Genomic DNA, 17,072 nt, shown 5'->3' with positions numbered 1-17,072 from the left:
CGGCTGGAGACGATGCAGTCTCCAGGGCTCTATTGTACCACAGACAACGCCAACGACATGTTGAGGGGGATCACCGAAGTGGCGAAGCCCAAATAGGGTATAAAGCCGCACCTGTAGAAAAGTGAGCGAGTCTCAGGGAACTATACTGCCAAGGGCTGCGTTGGTGATGTATGAGCTTTCGTAACCCCGAGTCTGGCCAGTGTGCAGAACCGCAGGAACCAGATAGAGTATGATACCACCGGTCTGCGCACCCCATTCAAAATACCCCACCGTCCCACCCGCCCTGCCTACATACAAGCACCCATCTCACCCCATCGACGCAGGAACACCACTCACGCGAGACATTTCTACATTTCTCGTCTACGAATCACTTCGCATCACTCGAGTGATCGGCCGAGAGAGAGCGAACTTTCAACTCCCCGTTAGTTAACTAGCGCGCCTCAGGGTGCGGCTGAGAAAAAAAAACTGGCGGTTTTTTTTATTTCTTTGCCCGCGCGATACCCAACTTTCTCCCCACACAGTTCTCTACACCCCTCACCGCCCCGAGACAGAGACAGGCACAGGCACAAAGGAATCGACCCAGCACTCACACACACACTCACAGACACGCATAGGATATGGCCGAGGATACAGTGATGAATATCACTGCCGAGAAGAAGGTTTCGAGGAAGCGGAAGCTGGAGGACGACGATGTCGTTGAGGAGGAGCCGAAGAAGGTGAAGAGGAGTAAGAAGGAGAAGAAGGAAAAGAAGGAAAAGAAGGAAAAGAAGGAAAAGAAGGAAAAGAAGGAAAAGAAGGAGAAGAGGAAGAACGAAGATACCCAAGAGCAGGACCAGGACCAGCGCCAGGACGCAGACGAAAAGACCGTGAAGAAGGCCAAGAAGGAGAAGAGAGATAAAACCGACAAGAAGGAAAAGAAAGAAAAGAAGGACAAGAAAAGCAAGAAGAGCAAATCCTCCACCAGCACCGATCCTTCCGCCACCAGCACCACCGCCATCACCGCCGGCGATCCCACCACATCCACCACTCCCACTCCCACCATCCTCGCCACCCCTGAGCCCACTTCCACCAACCTTCCCACCCCCCTCCCATCACCGACCAAATCCCTCCTCAAAAAGAAACTCGCCGCGGCCGCATCCCCGATGCCCACTCCGCCCACATCATCGCGCCGGAAATCCGTAACCTTCGCGCCCGACGTCAAGGCCACCGACGGCGACAGCATAAAGCAGCTATACCTTGCGCTGGACCCGTTCGGCAAGAACCGCACGCGGGGCGGGATTACGCCCGCGAAGGCGACTCTTACCGCCGCTACTGCTACTGCTACTGCCACTCCCGCACCCGCACCTATCGCCGAGGAGCCGGCGGCGGAGGCGGCCGAGGCGGAGAAAGAGAAAGAGAACATCGCGCCCGCGCCCTCTCCCGCCGCCGCCGCCGCCGCCACCACCACTACTCCCACTAGCACACCCCCCACCGCCCCCGCCTCGGCCCCCAGCGCGAAATCTAAATCCAAACCCAAACACGGCGGCTCGAACAGCAACGGCTCCATCTTGCCTTATTTACACTACCTCAGCAACTTCCACCTGCACCGATCACTCTGGAAGTTCGAGAAGTCAAAGCAGAACTGGGTGCTCCGGAACGCCCTGGACGTTGCCATGATCCCCGCCAGCAGCGATGCCGCGCTCGCCGCGTATGTAGCCGGCCTCCAGGGCGTGGGTGCGAGGGATAGACTGCTGGTTGAGGTTAAGAAGATACTTAATGAAGCTGGGGTGGGCGAGGCGGCGAAGAGGGAGGGCGTGGTTAGGGCGAAATTGGTGGCGAAGGCGCTGGGAAGGAGGGATTTGGCGGGCGATGAGAGTGATGATGAGGCGGAGGTGGAGAAAGTGGAGGCGGAGGTGCCGGCGAAGGCGAACGTTGTGGAGAGCAGTGAGGACAGCAGCAGCAGTGAGGATAGTGACTCGGATAGCGATTGAGTCTGGATTGGCGAAGGAGGGAAGGCTAGTTAGGATCGGAGTTTCGTTCTGTACAGTGTTGATGATTCCACATATTGGAATTGGGGCTGTGAATATTGCTCGCACTTTAATCTGCGTCATGTGTTTACCCAGCTAGTTGTGGTCACTTCATTTCAATCACCGGGCATGGTACATAGAGCACAAAAGCGAATAGTTCATTACAATCACAATCCGTCATTCGCATGCAGTCATTGAAGAAACAAAAACCACTACAGCAGCGTGCAGTCCATCGATTTCCTCGCCGTTTTCTAAACCTGTGGCTCACAAGCGGCATAATGCAAGTAGGCACCGAGCAGCTTAGTTCCCTCGATGTAGTTCCTCTTATCGAGTTTTTCATTGATGGAGTGGGCGCCGTCGGTCGAGCTTCCCATGGGCAGGAGCAGTACGTTCTTCCCAGTGGCCTGCTCGAACGTGAGGGTGACCGGAATACTGCCACCCTCGCGCGTGAAATCGGGCTCGGTGTTGAAAACGCTCTGCACGGCCTTGCTGGCGGCAGAGAAGTTCCAGTGCTTGGGCGAAGCGACCCACCACTTTCCGGCGTGCATGAGCTCGCGCTTGATGGTGTTGTTACTGCCGAGCTTGGCCCACTCCCGGTCGAGGTGCGCGAATACCAGGTCGTCAACATCCGACAGCTCCATGTTGGGCACTGTGCGGATCGAGAATTTGCCCGAGACCGACGCTGGGATAACGGTCTTTGCTCCCGTGCCGGAGAATGCACCTTCTATTCCGTGGATGGAGAGGGAGGGGTAGCGCCATCTTTGCATGGTTAGCCTTTGAACACTTGCAGAGGAAGGAGGTAAAGTACCTGGCCATGAGGATTTGCTCGGTGTTGTCATAGATGGTGGTCTTGGAGCCAAGGGACTCATAGATATCGTCCATGGTGAAAGCGATGCCGGGAAACAACGCCTTCTCCTCCTCGGTGAGCGGAGCAACAAGCTTGTCGAGTCCGTCGATCAAGATCTTGCCCTTGTTGTCAACCAGTGTGCCCAGGAGACTGACAAGATCCGTCATCGGCTCGGTGACAGTTCCACCAAAGACTCCCGAATGAAGGTCTGCACCAGGCCCGGAGATGTTAATCTTGTAGTAGGAGCAGCCGCGAAGGCCGTATGTGAGACAGGGCTTCTCGGTTCCGAGCCAGCTGGGAAATCGTTAATGGTGGGAAGAGCGGGAGCGAAGGGGGAGCGATTACTAGTTGTCGGATATGCACACGGCATCGGCCTCCTTGAAAAACTTGCTGGCCTCCTCTTTGATCAGATCGTCGAGCCCCTCGGATCCGTACTCCTCCATACCCTCGAAGCACATTAACAGGTTCACCGGGAAATCGATGCCAGCCCTGTACCCGAGTCAGAACATTGCTGTATGGAAAGGGCCTCCTCTATCAAGACTCACTTCTGATGCGCCTCGATCGCATTAATCCATCCCAGCCTAATAAACACTCATTAGCACACACATTCACTCCGTTAAACAGGATATCACTCACACAGGGCCTTTGTCATCGGTACTCCCCCGTCCAAACATGCGTCCGGTCTTCTCGTCAACGCTCAACACAAACGGCTCAGTATTCCATCCGTCCTCTTTCAGCGCTGGCTGCACGTCGTAGTGACCGTACACGAGGATAGTCCTCTTCTTGGGATCGCTACCGTATCGGCCCAAGATGACGGGAGGAAGGTCCAGATGCGGAATGTCGGGCTGCTTTCCGAGCTCGCGGAGCTCAACGGTTGCGCCCAGAGCCTTCAGTTCCTTCTCGAGGAACTTGCCCATGCGGACAACCTCCGGGCGGAGCTCGGGGTCGGCTGAGACAGACGGGATGGCGACAGCGTCAGCAAGACCTGCGGGGAGGAGTCAGGTGGAATGCATCTAGATGTGTGGATGGGTTGTCTACGCTTGATGAAGGATTCGGCCATGTCATCTACCCTGTACTACGTTAGGCCTCAGTTCTGCACGCAGAGGCTGGAAACTTACTGCTTGAAGAAGCCATCGAGTTGAGGAGCCATCTTCGATGATCGATTGGTGACTATGTAGTTTCTGAAATGTTGCTTCGCGATGAACGGTCGTTTGTGGGTTGGTAGTGCTGGGCAGAACGAGGAATATAGTGCTCGCACTGGAGAAGGTTTGATGGAGATCTGGGTGCGAAGAGGAGAGAGAGGGAAACAGAGACGCATGGGGAGCTTGGTGGGGCAGCGTAACACGCGCAGCACCTAGGAGGGGTTGCCTACGCCTTGGCGCTTTTGTGGTGGACGCTTATCACCGGCTCCGGCCGTTTCCAAAGTGGGAATTTCTGCATCCGCTACAGCCCATGTATGGTACATGTAATGGTCACGGATATCTACATGCGATTCCGCAGTCAAACAGTGCGGTTTGAGGTTCATGTTGGAAGTATTGTACTGTACAGCCGTTCGAACTTCGAAGGAACCCCTCCAAACCTTCCCCGCCGCGTGGACGTCCCGCCCCCTTACAGACCGTCGGCACCACCCCATCCAGCCCGCCGCCTCTGCCTGTCCTCTCTAGCCGTGGACCTCTTGGTACCCCATCTGTTCTTGACTCCCTCATCCCTCGCCTTCATCTGCTTGATCCTACCCTCGGTCGCCTGGCAGACCATTCCAATGAACAGCGTTGAGCAATCGAACTGCTTCGCCAAAGCAGTCCTGTTATTCTTCACGGGATCTACCGCCCTAAGCCTTCTGATCTCCGCGAAATCCTCTTCAGTCAGATGATAGGTTTTCTCGTACGGCTGTCGCACTGGTGGCGGGAGGTTCGCGGCGGCATCGGCGGCAGCGGCGGGCTTCGGGGCAGCAGCGAGAAGTTCGCGTCTTGAATCGTCCTTCGGCAGGAATATCGTCGGGGTGATGAGAGGCGTGGGCGCCGACGAGGGGGGGTTGTAGATGACGTGCGAGGTTCGTGGGGAGTCGGCGGTGAGCTTCATCGAGGGGTGGGGGTGCAGCCGGAGCTTTTTGGTGTGTCGTCGCGACGAGGATTCATGGCGGACGAAGCTCTTCTGGAGGCTTGTGGTCGGCCGGGAGAGAGATTGGCGCAGGGCGCGTGTGAAGGAGTTCATGGTGCGTTGCGTGCCCGCGACTGTTTGGGATGGCGGATTGAGCGGTGGAGAGGCTCAGTTGAAGAAAAATGGTGAGTGATGCGCGGCTTGGCGTGGCGGGGCTCGGTAGGGAGACTCATGGTGGATCACTCATCGCGGGCCGGGATCACTGTGACGCCGGACACGGTGCAGGGGATTCGGACTCTACTCTAATGTCTACTCGGAAGAAAAGAAGCCTTTACTCCAGCCAGCCAAGCCCGGCGGCTGTCTCCCGAAGCGGAGGCAGATCTTTATCGTGCACTTTCCGGCGCTATCAATTTTGTGGTATGTAGGCACATCCTCGTACGGCGATGTCGACAGATAACGTCGCGCGATTCATTGTCGCTCGCGAGTGAGTGGAGCTTCCTATTCAAAGAAGCAAACCCTCTATCTGCGGCAATCAACAATCGACAAGCAAGGCTGGCTGCGTCCTGCCCACCCTCCACCACCACAACCACCACAACCGTCCCCTCTGGGAGTACCCACCCGAATGCTGCGATTCCGAACCTCAACCTCGATATGCGGCATCCTCCGGCCCCGCCCCGATCCGCAGTTCCTGTTGCTTTCCTGCACCTCTCGGAACGGTCGTCCGTTTCCTCACGTGAAGTGGTCTACGAATCAAGTAGGACGCTGCGGGCCTCGCATGCTTTGCTTCTTGCCGCTTGATTGATACAGGCCGGACACCCACTACCCCCACCCCCACCACCACCTCTACCACCACCTCTACCATAACTGCCCTCTCCGCTTTTCCTCCCGCCTCTGATCTACATCTACGCCTTTACAACGAAAATCAGCTTCGAATATAACCTACGAAAAGTCAAGAAAGACAACCCGTCGGCATTCATCGCAATGACTCGGGCGCTGGTATATGCGTCCTCACTGGCCGCATTCGTCGCGGGTACGTAACGAACGTCATGGGTACCTTGCTTGATTTAGCCCCGCAACTCCCGCAAGCCCCAGGGCAGACGGCGACGGCCCGTCCAACGAACGACGCCACTACTCTTCAACCAAAGTGCTGACATTGTCCGTTCACTGTCCAGCATCGGCTCTCACTCTAGTGTCGATTATCATTCCGCGGTGGATATCCTATCGCGACACATTCGTACGGACCCATCCCGCACCGCACCCCTTCCTCTCCACCACTGACATCCGCACCTAGGTCGACGGTACACCCATAACGTATACCTACGGCCTCCACCGGCGCTGTTCGAGCACAACAGGAAAATGCACGCACTTCCCGACGTATGAAGACTGCCACGGCAGCGACCGCTACTTCTGCAGTATGTGGCGGTCCGTGGGCTTCCTGATGTCCCTCGCGGTCGTGCTCGAGGGCGTAGTGATCATTGCGTTTATCGTTGTCCTCCTCGGCGGCCGCGCTACGAGGGAGAGGGGCTGGAAGCTCATGAGCTTTTTCTTACTCCTCGTCGGTATGTAACTACGTCCTCAACTTCGGCCTTAACGACCCTTCCAAAGCTGACACTCAATAGCGGTCCTCCAGTGCACGTCAATGTCCCTGGTCGCTTACCTCTACGACTGGGACGATAGATTCTTTGTCGGGTGGAAGCTGGATATCAGCTGGATTCTTACCACCGTCTCGTGGTGCATGGCCCTGACTTTGTCGGCGTGTCTGGCGCTCAGCGCGATGCTGTTGCCGCCGGAGGAGGGGTACGAGCTTATCAAGTGATGACGGTGGGGTTATGTGCTATGATGTTGATGATTGAGAATTTGTGGTGTTTGCTGCCGCCTGATTGCTTGCTTGCTTGGTAATTGGTCATTTGGTCATTTTTTTATTGATTATTTGGCTGTTTTGTTATTTGGTTATTTATGCCGCGGTGTGATCACTGATGGGTCGTAATCGGAATCGGAATTGGAAATCTCATGAGACACGCTCGGATAGCTATAGAGGGTGCAATGCACGGCATGGCAGGTACGGGTGATGTCATTAGCAGCCGAGAGTACTATGTAGTAGTGCTTACATTGATGTTCGCGGGTGTGAATCTGCTCGCTCATCCCCACTAAAGCCGATTACTGCAAAATCTTTATTGGCGAGTGGTGAACCTACAGGTAGCAGGTAGCAAGCGCGGTGGTTAGACACTCACGAGTCACGAGCTATCACTCAACCGCGCGTGAGATTCGCCAAAAAAGGCCATCAACCTTGGTCAAGAATCGATGCAACGGAGTGCCTAGTCGAGGAATGGGAGTCGCGATTGTTGCTGGTGGGTTGATGCCTGCGCGGCGACGCGGCGACCATGGCAGATCGCTCGGAGTTGTCAACGGTCGTCATGGGTGATGATCATGTGAGATCACTCGCATATCACGAACATCGCCACGGTCTACTACATCTGCAGTCACTAGTACATGGTCTAGTAAGGCCGTATGTGACAGTGAATTGATGTTCTATCCCTCTCTGTAATCACCAGTAGGTACATATGACACTAGAGGGGTTGGCCGGTTCGGATTTCATCGGTAAAGTTTTCCAGGTCTAGCTACGGTAAGGGTACTATCGCCGCGGTTTTTTCTAAACCTTTTCCTAACCTCATCCTACTCTCGTCCGTGCCCGTGTCTGTGCCCGGTTAGGTAGTCAAAGTAAAGGATACTCTTCGCAACTTCCAGCAGCCGTTCCGCGTTAACGTTCCGGAGAAAGCCGATGCCGGCTGACCAACCGGTCCCGAACGCGCATGAATCGGCCATGGCTTCGAACATTAAACATTCTGCTCGGGGTCTTCTGGCTTGCTGAATATCAGACTGAGAGCGGGCCGTTGCAGCCTTACAGGATCCCATATGGCTGGTGTGTGGTCGGTTCGGCGAACCCACGCTCGGCTTAGGAGAGTAATTGAGTACCTGGACAATGGATTAAATTTGATATCAAATAAAAATCTACAAACGATATCACAACACATGAAAGTCTCCCCAGTGCAGCCGTTGCGTCTCATGCTCCAGTTCCTTCTTCGCCCAAAGCTCCCCCATCCTCCGCACCCCCCTCAACCGCCGCCAGTAAATCTTCATACTCCGGAAACCACAGCCTACACCCTCTTTCCACATACCTCCTGAGCGGGTTCCTCGCGAGGACCATAGCCGCATACTCCCTATTCCCCGCGTTCTCCGCGAGCGCATTCGCCAAGAACGCCCAAACGACGACATCCACGAGCGCCGGTTTCCTCGTGGCGAGCAGCCAGTGTGCGCCCTGCTCCTCAGCCCATGCCAACTTCGCCTCCACAGCATCCACATACTCCTTCATCAGCACCTCGATCTCGCCGTCACTATGCCTTCCAATCCCGGCGGTCCACAGCGCACTAGTGATATTCCACCTGAGCCACCACGCCAGCACGCCGCGCAGCATCGCAGGCATCGGCAATCCCGCCGCCACCACGGCAAAATTATGGTCGCGCGCCCAGCGCGTGTGGACTACCGCGAGGTAGACGAGCTCCTCAGTCCACGCTATGTACGCGCGGGAGTCAGCGCGCTGATGCGGCGCCAGCACCGCGTCTTCGGCGTCGATGTCGCGGACTATGCCCGTGGCGAGGAGGTGCTGCACGATGAAGTGCGAGTCAGAGTGCGTGGAAACACCCGAGGCGGTCGTCAAAGTTATGTACGGAAGCTTCTTTTTGGGCGCCGAGGACGTCGTCGATGAGGATGCGTGCACGTAGTTCGTGAACCCTGACGCCCGCAGAAACGTCTCCAGCTTGTGGCAGTACCCTGATAAGCTCGGCGCGTTGGCGGACTTGGGGAAGCCGTGGAGCGTTATGTGCGGTAGCGAGGTAGGTGGGGAGGCGCTCATTGTGGTGATCTAGATTCCTAGTGCTTTGGAGAATTGGATCCTGGATGCAATAGTGAAGCCGTTGGGAATGCGATACCTACATGCTTTATAATAATCCCGTGCTCGTCGAGTTGCCCGATAGCGCCATGGGACCACGCGGTGCTCACGATGATATGTAATGGACCCCGCACTCGGATGAATTCAGTTCCAGAGGTGACTCAGACAGAGGTTGGGGGAGCTGAGCGATTCGTTGCAATATGCTCAATTGTGCTCGTATGGATCTGCATTCACTAGGGTGTCGTGGTGACAGCTGCAGCCATTCTCGGTACGGCTTCTTGGCCCCGGTAAGTTGTCTCAATGTCCCGGAATCTCGTGTAGTTCGCCGCAACTAATACGAGAAAATAGTCTCCTGAACGCCAAAGTTGTCTATTTCACGGCGGCCGGCTTATTAATCATGGTATCCACCCACTATATGAGTGCGCCTTACGGCAATGAGGAGTATAATGTCCGACTTAAAGGTGCTGCGGTGATGTAGGCATCGAGTCGATAGTACTGGTAGTAGGGACGCGATAGGTCTTGAAGAAAGTCGCCGAGCTTAGCAAGCAAATCGTTGAAGATAATTTCGCCGTGGTTAAAACCTGAGGTGCTACACCTACGGTTGTTGTCGGAGCCTAGCGGCTAGATGATTCTACCGCCGAAAGTCGAGGCTGTGGACCAGGATGCCGGGCCGAGTGGCGATGAGGACGATAGTGAGGATGAGGAGATGGGAGATGCACTATTTTTTCCTGCTGTTGCGGTGAGGTAGAAAGAGGAGCCGGAGGTTGATAACGAAGGGTTTGGGACGGTGCGAAGGAGGAAGAAGTAATAGGTAGCAGTAACGGAGCTGTGATCTAAATTTTGCTGCGAATAGAAACTGGTGTTTCTATGGATGTTATTCAGGATAAACAAAAAACAACTTGAATAGAGATCTACTTAGGCGGGTGTAGCCTTGTAGGTGTTTGCGATACCTATTCGCTTCAGAAACTCGAGCTACCGAGATCCCAAGGACCCTGCATCAGGCATCACTCGACATGGAATTCTAGTACCATGCAAAACCAGATTCTCATCTTTCTGACCACTACGGACGTAGGAAGGCGAGTCCCACCATTGGGCATGAAAGAGAGGTGACAAACACCGAGTCAGACGTCGTATAGCCGACCAACGGGTCAGAGGAAACTGGAGCCAGGGCGGAGACTATGAGACGGACCGAACAATGGCAAGAAGAGAGAGACATCGAGAAGGAGAGACGGGAGGAGGAAACGCTTTTCTAACCCCCCACCCTTCAGCCAGGCATCGACGACCAGCCCACAAATCCTAAGCTCGCCAGGCCCACCGATAGACTAAAACGCGGCAAGAGCCAGCCTGGCACTGACTCTCCCGAGAAAGAAGGAAGAGGAACGAGAGACTCTAGAACCTGAAACGGCGGAGAGAGACGAGAAACTAGGCAGACATGTTGGTGGCAGCGAGTTGCCGGAGGAGGCTGGATAGGGCTGGATTATGTGGGTACTTCTCCTTCATGTAATTTCCTCTATGCAGGCAGCACATGAAGGGGTGAGCGGAGAGCGATAGATAGGGATTCCACATCGAGTCCTGTGGCCAGCGGTCGGAGACTTGTTCCATCAGCCATGATTTAATAAGGTCGGATGCAAAGATGATCCAACAGAAAAACAAAAAAGTCAAATTCCAATCTAACACCAAGTGCGGTCCGCGGATGATGCCGGTACTTTACTAGATGTGGGAGCACACTCTTTAGGTGCTGTCCCCAGCGGAAAGGCCAGCGAAAAATCCTGCGGGTGTAAGCGTGGAAGGAGGCGGGGAGGGCGAAGGCCGATTCAAGATCCGGGACCACTTCGCGGACGAGCGGTGCAGCCCAGCGATCCTGGACTTCCTGGCTACCACTGGGGCATGGGCAGACGGGATTGGAGGTAGCTGAGGAAGACGTAGCCAGTGAGGTAGGTAGAAACTCCGAGCCAGTGAGTAGGAAGAAAGAAGAGAGGAGACGGGGGGACGAGATTGAAGAGCGGGGAAACCCAACTAGATATCCCCCACGCCCTCCTTCATAATATCCCCCGAAGAACGGGCGGGGGATTAGGGGACGAGGCGCAGATGCGGGCTCTCCCGTTTCCTTTGCAATTTCTTTGGTGCGCAGTACACTTTTGTGGATGGTCATGGCGGAGGGTAGAGGGAGCCACAACAAACCGGCTGGAGACGGATCGAGGTTGGGGTGGGATATGCAGAAATGGGGCAGAGAAATCATGACGAAATTGAGTGAGAATCAGGTGATCGGAATCTTCAGAAACTGCAGAACAGGGCACATACATAAGCCCTCATCAATAGTGCAACCGCTCCGCTTTTTTCCTGGCCCCTTTCTACTGCGCAATACCTAGATCCTAGAAAGTTTCAGCCTCCAGAAATCCTCATTTCGAGCAAGTAAAGAATAGTTATGCATACCTGTTACCAAGAAAATAGCCCCCGTGACGTGCAGCTCAAGCCTCACAGATTGAAGCCTGCACCCGCAGTGCGCACACGGGTCCCCTGAACCTTGAAGTGCATCAAAGAAATACGTGCATCTTCTAATAGTAGTTCTCCGGTTGCCGTTATGTGTATCTAGAGTATATGTATACACTTCCACCAGATGTGGTCTCGAAATTTGACGTGAGGATTTACCCCCGCTTAACTACTTTTCAGCCGTGGGGATTGGTGATAACTAGACTTTACTGGGCCGCAGAGTCGCAGACGAGTGAAAAAAGCTTTTGGAAGCTAAGGCGCTACGTTGTGTCTAGAAACGCTCGTCACCAATCTGGCCGGCCCCTTCTCCGGGTGACATGATGCGATAGATTTCCACAATTTTCAGGGGAAGGGGCGATAACTCCAGGGGGTATGGGCTTGCTGCTGGTAGGCCTTGTGCTACCTACAAGGCTGGCGATGCTAATGAAAATAAGCTCCTCGCTTGTCTCTACTTTACCCCTGTGCGGGTATGTAACAATGTGAATCGAACCACAGCCAAGGGATTCTAGCTGGGAAACATGGAACTTGAAGACTTCACGTTGCGACTTTCGGCCACGACATTAGTGTGATCGAGGTGGAGAGCTCAGAGGTCAGTTCACCACCGCCATACCGTAGTTTCGACTGGCGGCTATTGGACGTTTGTTGCGTTTTGTCTGACCTTCCACTGACTACGGCGGCCCGAATGCTAACATATCGGACGGTTATGGCCGGCGAAATCCGAATGTTTGGTTCCAGAATAGTCGAAGGCGCCCAAGTCGGCTTTCCCATGGCGCTTCCCCATCGACCTACATATGTAACACCCCCTCCCCTATGCCAATTCCGCTGACCGTGCCTGAGTTGTGTGTACCTGCATGCTCGAGTTCGTCAGTGCAGTCGTCTTAGCACTGGTCAATGACTGCCCCTCCCAAAGGCCGCTAGCTCGCCAAGTAGCCCAGCCGCCATCTCGCTAGCGAACCAAAGAAAACGCCAGCAGCACCACCGATTCGCCATACGATACGTCAAAAGTGCGCAGGAACTTCTGATGTCTCACCCCTTATTCAAGCCACAAAATCGCACGGCCAGTGCCATGGCCCATACATAAAACCTATCCTTCGTCCCTCCCAGTGAATGCTCTCATCTAGCACCACTGTCCGTCGTCATTCATTTTTGGTCACCGTCACTCATTCCGGTCACCATCTGTCACTCTTTTTTGTTTCTTCATTCGGAATTTCCGTCACACATTCGCTTTTTTCCATCCGCTATTTCGCCATGAAGTTCACCGTGCTCGCTTCCCTGGCCCTTGCGGCTGCCGCTGTTGCTGACGCGGCTGCCGCTCCCCAAAGGAACGGTTGGTGTCCAGTGTAAGCCCTTCTTTTCTCCATAATGTAAAACAAAACCAGCAACTAACTCCACTTGGAAACCAGCTCGACTAGATGGGTTGTTACGACCAGGAGGGTCTTCAGAACCAGAACTGTAACCAGTACTAGGACCGTCGTCCCTTCGACGAGGATCATCACGATCCGACCCAGCCCGGCCACCCGTACCAGTACCACAACTGAGAGTATCACTCTTGATCGCCTTACGGAGACGGTGACCACCGTCCAGACTTTCACCCCGGTGCCGGTCACTGTCATCGAGACCGAGACTTCTACTTCTACTCTGGCGCCGATTACTGTCCGCGAGACCGAGACTTTGACTTCGACTCCGGCGGCTGTCACTGTCAAGGAGACAACGACTTTGACCCCCGACGCGACCACCGTCACCGTCACGGACCGCCTCACACAAACGGTAACAACCCCCTAGCCTCTAGTATGACGCCCAACTAACAACATGCAGGTCAACAGTGCTGGCGTCTGCACCCCAGGACCAGTTGTCCCCACCACCTGCACGCGCACCTCCCCCGCCGGCAACGGCGGATTCGAGATCCAGGACGACAGCGACCCCTGGGAGGAGATCAACTTCAACGGTGGAGCCGGCGGTAATGTCCTCGACACCTCATCGACGAACCCGTCCCACAGCGGCACCTCGCACTTCCGCGTCCGCATCCCCCGCGCTGCCCCCGGTACATCTTTCTACACGTTCGGGCAGACCATGCAAGTCTGCCCCGGCTCCAAATACGATCTGTCCGCGTTCACCCGTCGCCCGAATTTCATCAGCGGGTGTATCGCCACTTTCACCATTGGCGGACAGCAGGTTGCGCAGAGCGCCAGTACCATAGAGACCACCTGGTTGGAGACCCGTGGTACTTGGACCGCTACTGCGGCCCGCGTCAGAATGGTCGTCAGGGTCGTCTGCTCGGGCTCCGTCCCCGCCGGCCAGCATAGGGATTTGATGTTTGATGATATCAAGCTGACTCTCTCTGGCACTGGCACGCCTGCGCCCCCGACTGTCCCTGCGCCGCCAACAGCCCCCGCGCCCCCGACTACTCCCCCAACCACCCCTGCACCCCCAACCACTCCCCCGACTGGCCCTGCACCCCCGACTGTCCCCGCACCCCCGACTGTCCCCGCACCCCCGACCGTCCCCGCCGGGGATGACGCCGAGGATGTTGAGGATGAGGAAGTTGAGGCACCGCACATTGAGGATGCCGAGGTGGAGGATGAGTTTGAGGGGCAGAATTGATCGCGAGGTTTTGTGCTTTGTTTCTCGTGTCTGTTAACCCATGTATCTGCGGTAGTTATGTAGTCTAATCATAAAATGATAATTAATTGTTGTGCAAATATTAGTGATTGATTGAGAGCGTGCTAGATACGGATTCAACCTTGGAAATGTGATGTGAGGTAGGATCTGGAATGGGTGCTGAACTTTGAAGCGAACATCGAGGAGGAAGCCAGCAGGCTTCGTGGCGACATGGTCCGATGAGAATCATTGCCGATGCATGGGGTATCACTCTTCTCTTCGACCCGCACACTCGCGAAGAAATTGCCGCATGATCGGACACGAGTGGGGTTGCGCTGGGAGGTGGTTGAGCGGGAGGTTGAGCGGGAGGTTGAGCGGGCGGGCGGTTGAGCTGAGAGGGCTGGGCGGGGGTTATGCCGCGAGGGCTGGGCGGCGAGCATTAGGGAACCGGTATCGAGCTCGTGGCCGTTCAGCGGTCCGGGAGAGCCGGGTGAAAAAGGATACGTAATCTGCCATGATCTACCAAGGTCGAATATACATGGGAGATTCTGCTGATGAAGTGTTGCAGTCAGCCAAGGAACTCTACCTACTCAAGTGCTAGTCGGAGTGCAGCCTGAAGGCGGAACGAGGCTGCACCTACATACTTCAAAGACGTAAACAAACACCTCTGTCAGGCTCAGCCTAGAAAAACTTTCACGCCATAAGCTGCGGGGCGGGACAAGGTCGAGTCAAACAAGAAATTGCTTTGGCACTATTCATCACTCTAACTTTAACCCGGGTTCTAGATCATGATTTATGGCAGTCACCAAAACCTCCCTTTCACGCGGCACCCACTAATCGTCATTTGGAATAGGCCCAAGTGCACTCAGGGATGGAGGAGCTGTCGGCGAGAGGAGGAAGTCGTCGGGGGATACCTGTCGGCGGGAGAAAACGAATGTGGTTAGTAGTGGGCATCAACGTTGGTGGGAATCAAAGTTGGCGGGCATGGCGGGGTCGTCTTCTTCTTCCTCTTCTTCTTTCTCGATCATCATCTAGGTATCGAATAGACGGCCAACCCCCAATTTCCTCTCTCTCCTCTATATACCAACCGCGCCTTGCTAGTTTTTTTTTTGATCATATCCTCCTCACATTCCCCACAGACTCCAGAGTCCCCTCTAAGCATACGAGAATCAGCATCGACACCCAACAGCCATGAAAACTCCCTTTCATCTGTCGACTACTCATCCTATCGGTGATGTTCCTGAAGACCTTCCGGCTCAGACTATCGATCCGATTACTGCGGTCGTTTCGGAGGCCCCATTTTCCGATGTCGAAGCACAGAATCTTGGCCCGAAATCCTTTGCTCGACGTGCTTGGAGTAGTTTCTAGATTTGGTTTGAAAAAAGAGTGGCAAGCCCGGTAGGTTGGTGGCCATTCGATCCACCGGAGTACACGTGCATTGGGGACTCCACGGCTCAGGCACACGGGACGCCTCCTCCTCCCATCCGGGGCCTCGAAATACCTTCGGTTTCAACGGGCAATGCGGCGTCTCCGCACATGCCATCGGTAGGATCGGCGTCCCCCATCACTGCAGTTTCCCTTGAGAGTTCGCCCGCACGTCCATCCGACGACGCCGCCCAACATCGGCTTGAGGAAGGGCTTACTACAGCATCCGATATGGACATAGTCGGCGAGCCACGATACATCTTGCTGTGTTTCGATGTGAGCAAGCTTCGGATCCATGGCCGGTTCACGACCGATTGTCATCTACACCAAGTCCCAATCATGGAGCCAACTTCTGATCGAGAAGTCTTTGATTTGTTCCGAACAGAATACTATAGCAGGGCCAGTCGGCTTAGCCGTAGCCTATCTCCGAAGACACTAGCTCATATCACGTTTGTGAAGGCGAGCACAATCCTCACTTCTTGGGAATTTGAGAAAATATTTTTTAGAGTTGACCTGTGGCTTTTCTAGTTCAACGTTTACGATGGAGATTACGTCAACATCATTCGACCAGCGCTTCCCGAAGATCAACAACGGTACATCTTCAAGAATGGGGAGGCCGGAACACAGCCGTTGAGCGATACACTCCTCGTTCGCCACTTTCATTCTCGAAAAATGGGTCGAACAAGTCAAATTTTCGAATACATACCGAGAAGGCTCCTTTGAATTGACTCTGCCGGCCAGGGGCCGGACTCAGTGGTTCGGAATATGGATTGCATTTTGTCGAAGGATTGAACGTCTTTGGTGTTCTCATCGTGTTTGTGTTTGGAATGGTTGCCAGTATTGTCTCGGGCATCGTTGTTGGAGTGGTTTCGAAGAACTTTGGCATAGGTGTCGCTGTGGGTGCCATATTCTTGTGGGCAGCTGTGGTGTTCACATCGTTGGTGAGCATGGCTTAATGTTATGGCATATCTAGTGCGAATAGGCACTTGGTATGGGAGTTGTATGCGCGCCATGGTTGAAGTTGGTGGAGCCGTGTGGCGGTGTGGAAGTCTGTGTTATTGGATGGGCGGAAGGGTTGTTTATATTTGACGGGAGAAATCGGCGGATTTGAGTCATAAGCTCGCTCAGGTTGCGCGATCGGGAAAATGCATGTACTACTGATGGATGAAGTGGGTGATTGATTCACGGGTGCGATGGGTTTGTGAATTATGTACTTGTAGTAGTGATGTACGCCGTAGTCGTACACGCGAAGATAGGGAGGAAGGAGGACACCCGTCGGCGGGAGAAGACGAATGTGGTTAGCAGTGGGCATCAAAGTTTGGTGGGAATTAAGGTTGGCGGGCCTGGCAGGGTCGTCGTCTTCTTCTTTCTCGATCATCATCTATCGAACAGACAGCCAACCTTCCATTTCCTCTCTCCTCTCTGTGTGCTTCCTTTCTCCTCACATTGTCAAAAAGCCCTCGGAAAAGCACTCACAATTGATGCGTCTGGTTTGATGGATGCCAAACGATCGTCGCGAGTGGCTTGTCCTATTCGATAGCAGTCAATGCAGATGATACTATCGGCCGACATCCGAATCGGACGACGCATCGAGAAATACAGCTGTACAATTGCCGCAAAGACTACAACTGCGACTTTTCCGTGGGGAACTGCCCGCGTTGCC

At 54.6% G+C, this 17,072-nt stretch overlaps 7 protein-coding genes across 7 annotated transcripts; 3 read left to right on the top strand and 4 right to left on the bottom strand.

The window, feature by feature from the left end:
• The first annotated feature begins 524 nt into the window (after positions 1-524).
• BZA05DRAFT_114188 (uncharacterized protein) lies at positions 525-2,114 on the top strand. Its single transcript, XM_051478611.1, has one exon. It carries the CDS (start codon positions 618-620, stop codon positions 1,968-1,970), a length of 1,353 nt encoding a protein of 450 aa, XP_051343810.1. The 5' UTR covers positions 525-617; the 3' UTR covers positions 1,971-2,114.
• A 48-nt stretch (positions 2,115-2,162) lies between these two features.
• On the bottom strand, positions 2,163-3,994 carry BZA05DRAFT_385795 (glutamate carboxypeptidase). The gene is made up of 6 exons (XM_051482441.1): positions 3,972-3,994; positions 3,490-3,887; positions 3,399-3,434; positions 3,199-3,342; positions 2,815-3,147; positions 2,163-2,765 (listed from the first exon to the last, which is right to left on the bottom strand). The coding sequence occupies exons 2-6, from the start codon at positions 3,768-3,770 to the stop codon at positions 2,258-2,260; spliced, it is 1,302 nt and encodes a 433-aa protein (XP_051343809.1). The 5' UTR covers positions 3,771-3,887; positions 3,972-3,994; the 3' UTR covers positions 2,163-2,257.
• Positions 3,995-4,222: 228 nt separating this feature from the next.
• BZA05DRAFT_114161 (mitochondrial ribosomal protein subunit L20-domain-containing protein) lies at positions 4,223-5,327 on the bottom strand. The gene has a single exon (XM_051478610.1). It carries the CDS (start codon positions 5,062-5,064, stop codon positions 4,462-4,464), a length of 603 nt encoding a protein of 200 aa, XP_051343808.1. The 5' UTR covers positions 5,065-5,327; the 3' UTR covers positions 4,223-4,461.
• A 515-nt stretch (positions 5,328-5,842) lies between these two features.
• BZA05DRAFT_114195 (uncharacterized protein) lies at positions 5,843-6,833 on the top strand. Its single transcript, XM_051478612.1, has 4 exons — positions 5,843-5,980; positions 6,123-6,184; positions 6,242-6,509; positions 6,570-6,833. The coding sequence occupies exons 1-4, from the start codon at positions 5,932-5,934 to the stop codon at positions 6,764-6,766; spliced, it is 576 nt and encodes a 191-aa protein (XP_051343807.1). The 5' UTR covers positions 5,843-5,931; the 3' UTR covers positions 6,767-6,833.
• A 1,178-nt stretch (positions 6,834-8,011) lies between these two features.
• On the bottom strand, positions 8,012-8,860 carry BZA05DRAFT_331033 (uncharacterized protein; the record flags this gene model as incomplete). The annotated part of the gene is made up of 1 exon (XM_051480570.1): positions 8,012-8,860. One exon carries the CDS (start codon positions 8,858-8,860, stop codon positions 8,012-8,014), a length of 849 nt encoding a protein of 282 aa, XP_051343806.1.
• Positions 8,861-12,185: 3,325 nt separating this feature from the next.
• On the bottom strand, positions 12,186-13,811 carry BZA05DRAFT_385784 (uncharacterized protein). The gene is made up of 3 exons (XM_051482440.1): positions 13,202-13,811; positions 12,790-13,153; positions 12,186-12,726 (listed from the first exon to the last, which is right to left on the bottom strand). Exons 1-3 carry the CDS (start codon positions 13,408-13,410, stop codon positions 12,625-12,627), a joined length of 675 nt encoding a protein of 224 aa, XP_051343805.1. The 5' UTR covers positions 13,411-13,811; the 3' UTR covers positions 12,186-12,624.
• Positions 13,812-15,350: 1,539 nt separating this feature from the next.
• BZA05DRAFT_114069 (uncharacterized protein) lies at positions 15,351-16,250 on the top strand. Its single transcript, XM_051478608.1, has 2 exons — positions 15,351-15,868; positions 15,938-16,250. Exons 1-2 carry the CDS (start codon positions 15,521-15,523, stop codon positions 16,130-16,132), a joined length of 543 nt encoding a protein of 180 aa, XP_051343804.1. The 5' UTR covers positions 15,351-15,520; the 3' UTR covers positions 16,133-16,250.
• Positions 16,251-17,072: the final 822 nt, after the last annotated feature.

Source organism: Tricharina praecox, assembly GCF_024521635.1.
Source record: "Tricharina praecox strain CBS 144465 chromosome Unknown BZA05scaffold_2, whole genome shotgun sequence".
NCBI lineage: Eukaryota > Fungi > Ascomycota > Pezizomycetes > Pezizales > Pyronemataceae > Tricharina > Tricharina praecox.
This window is presented reverse-complemented; position numbering and strand designations above follow the sequence as displayed.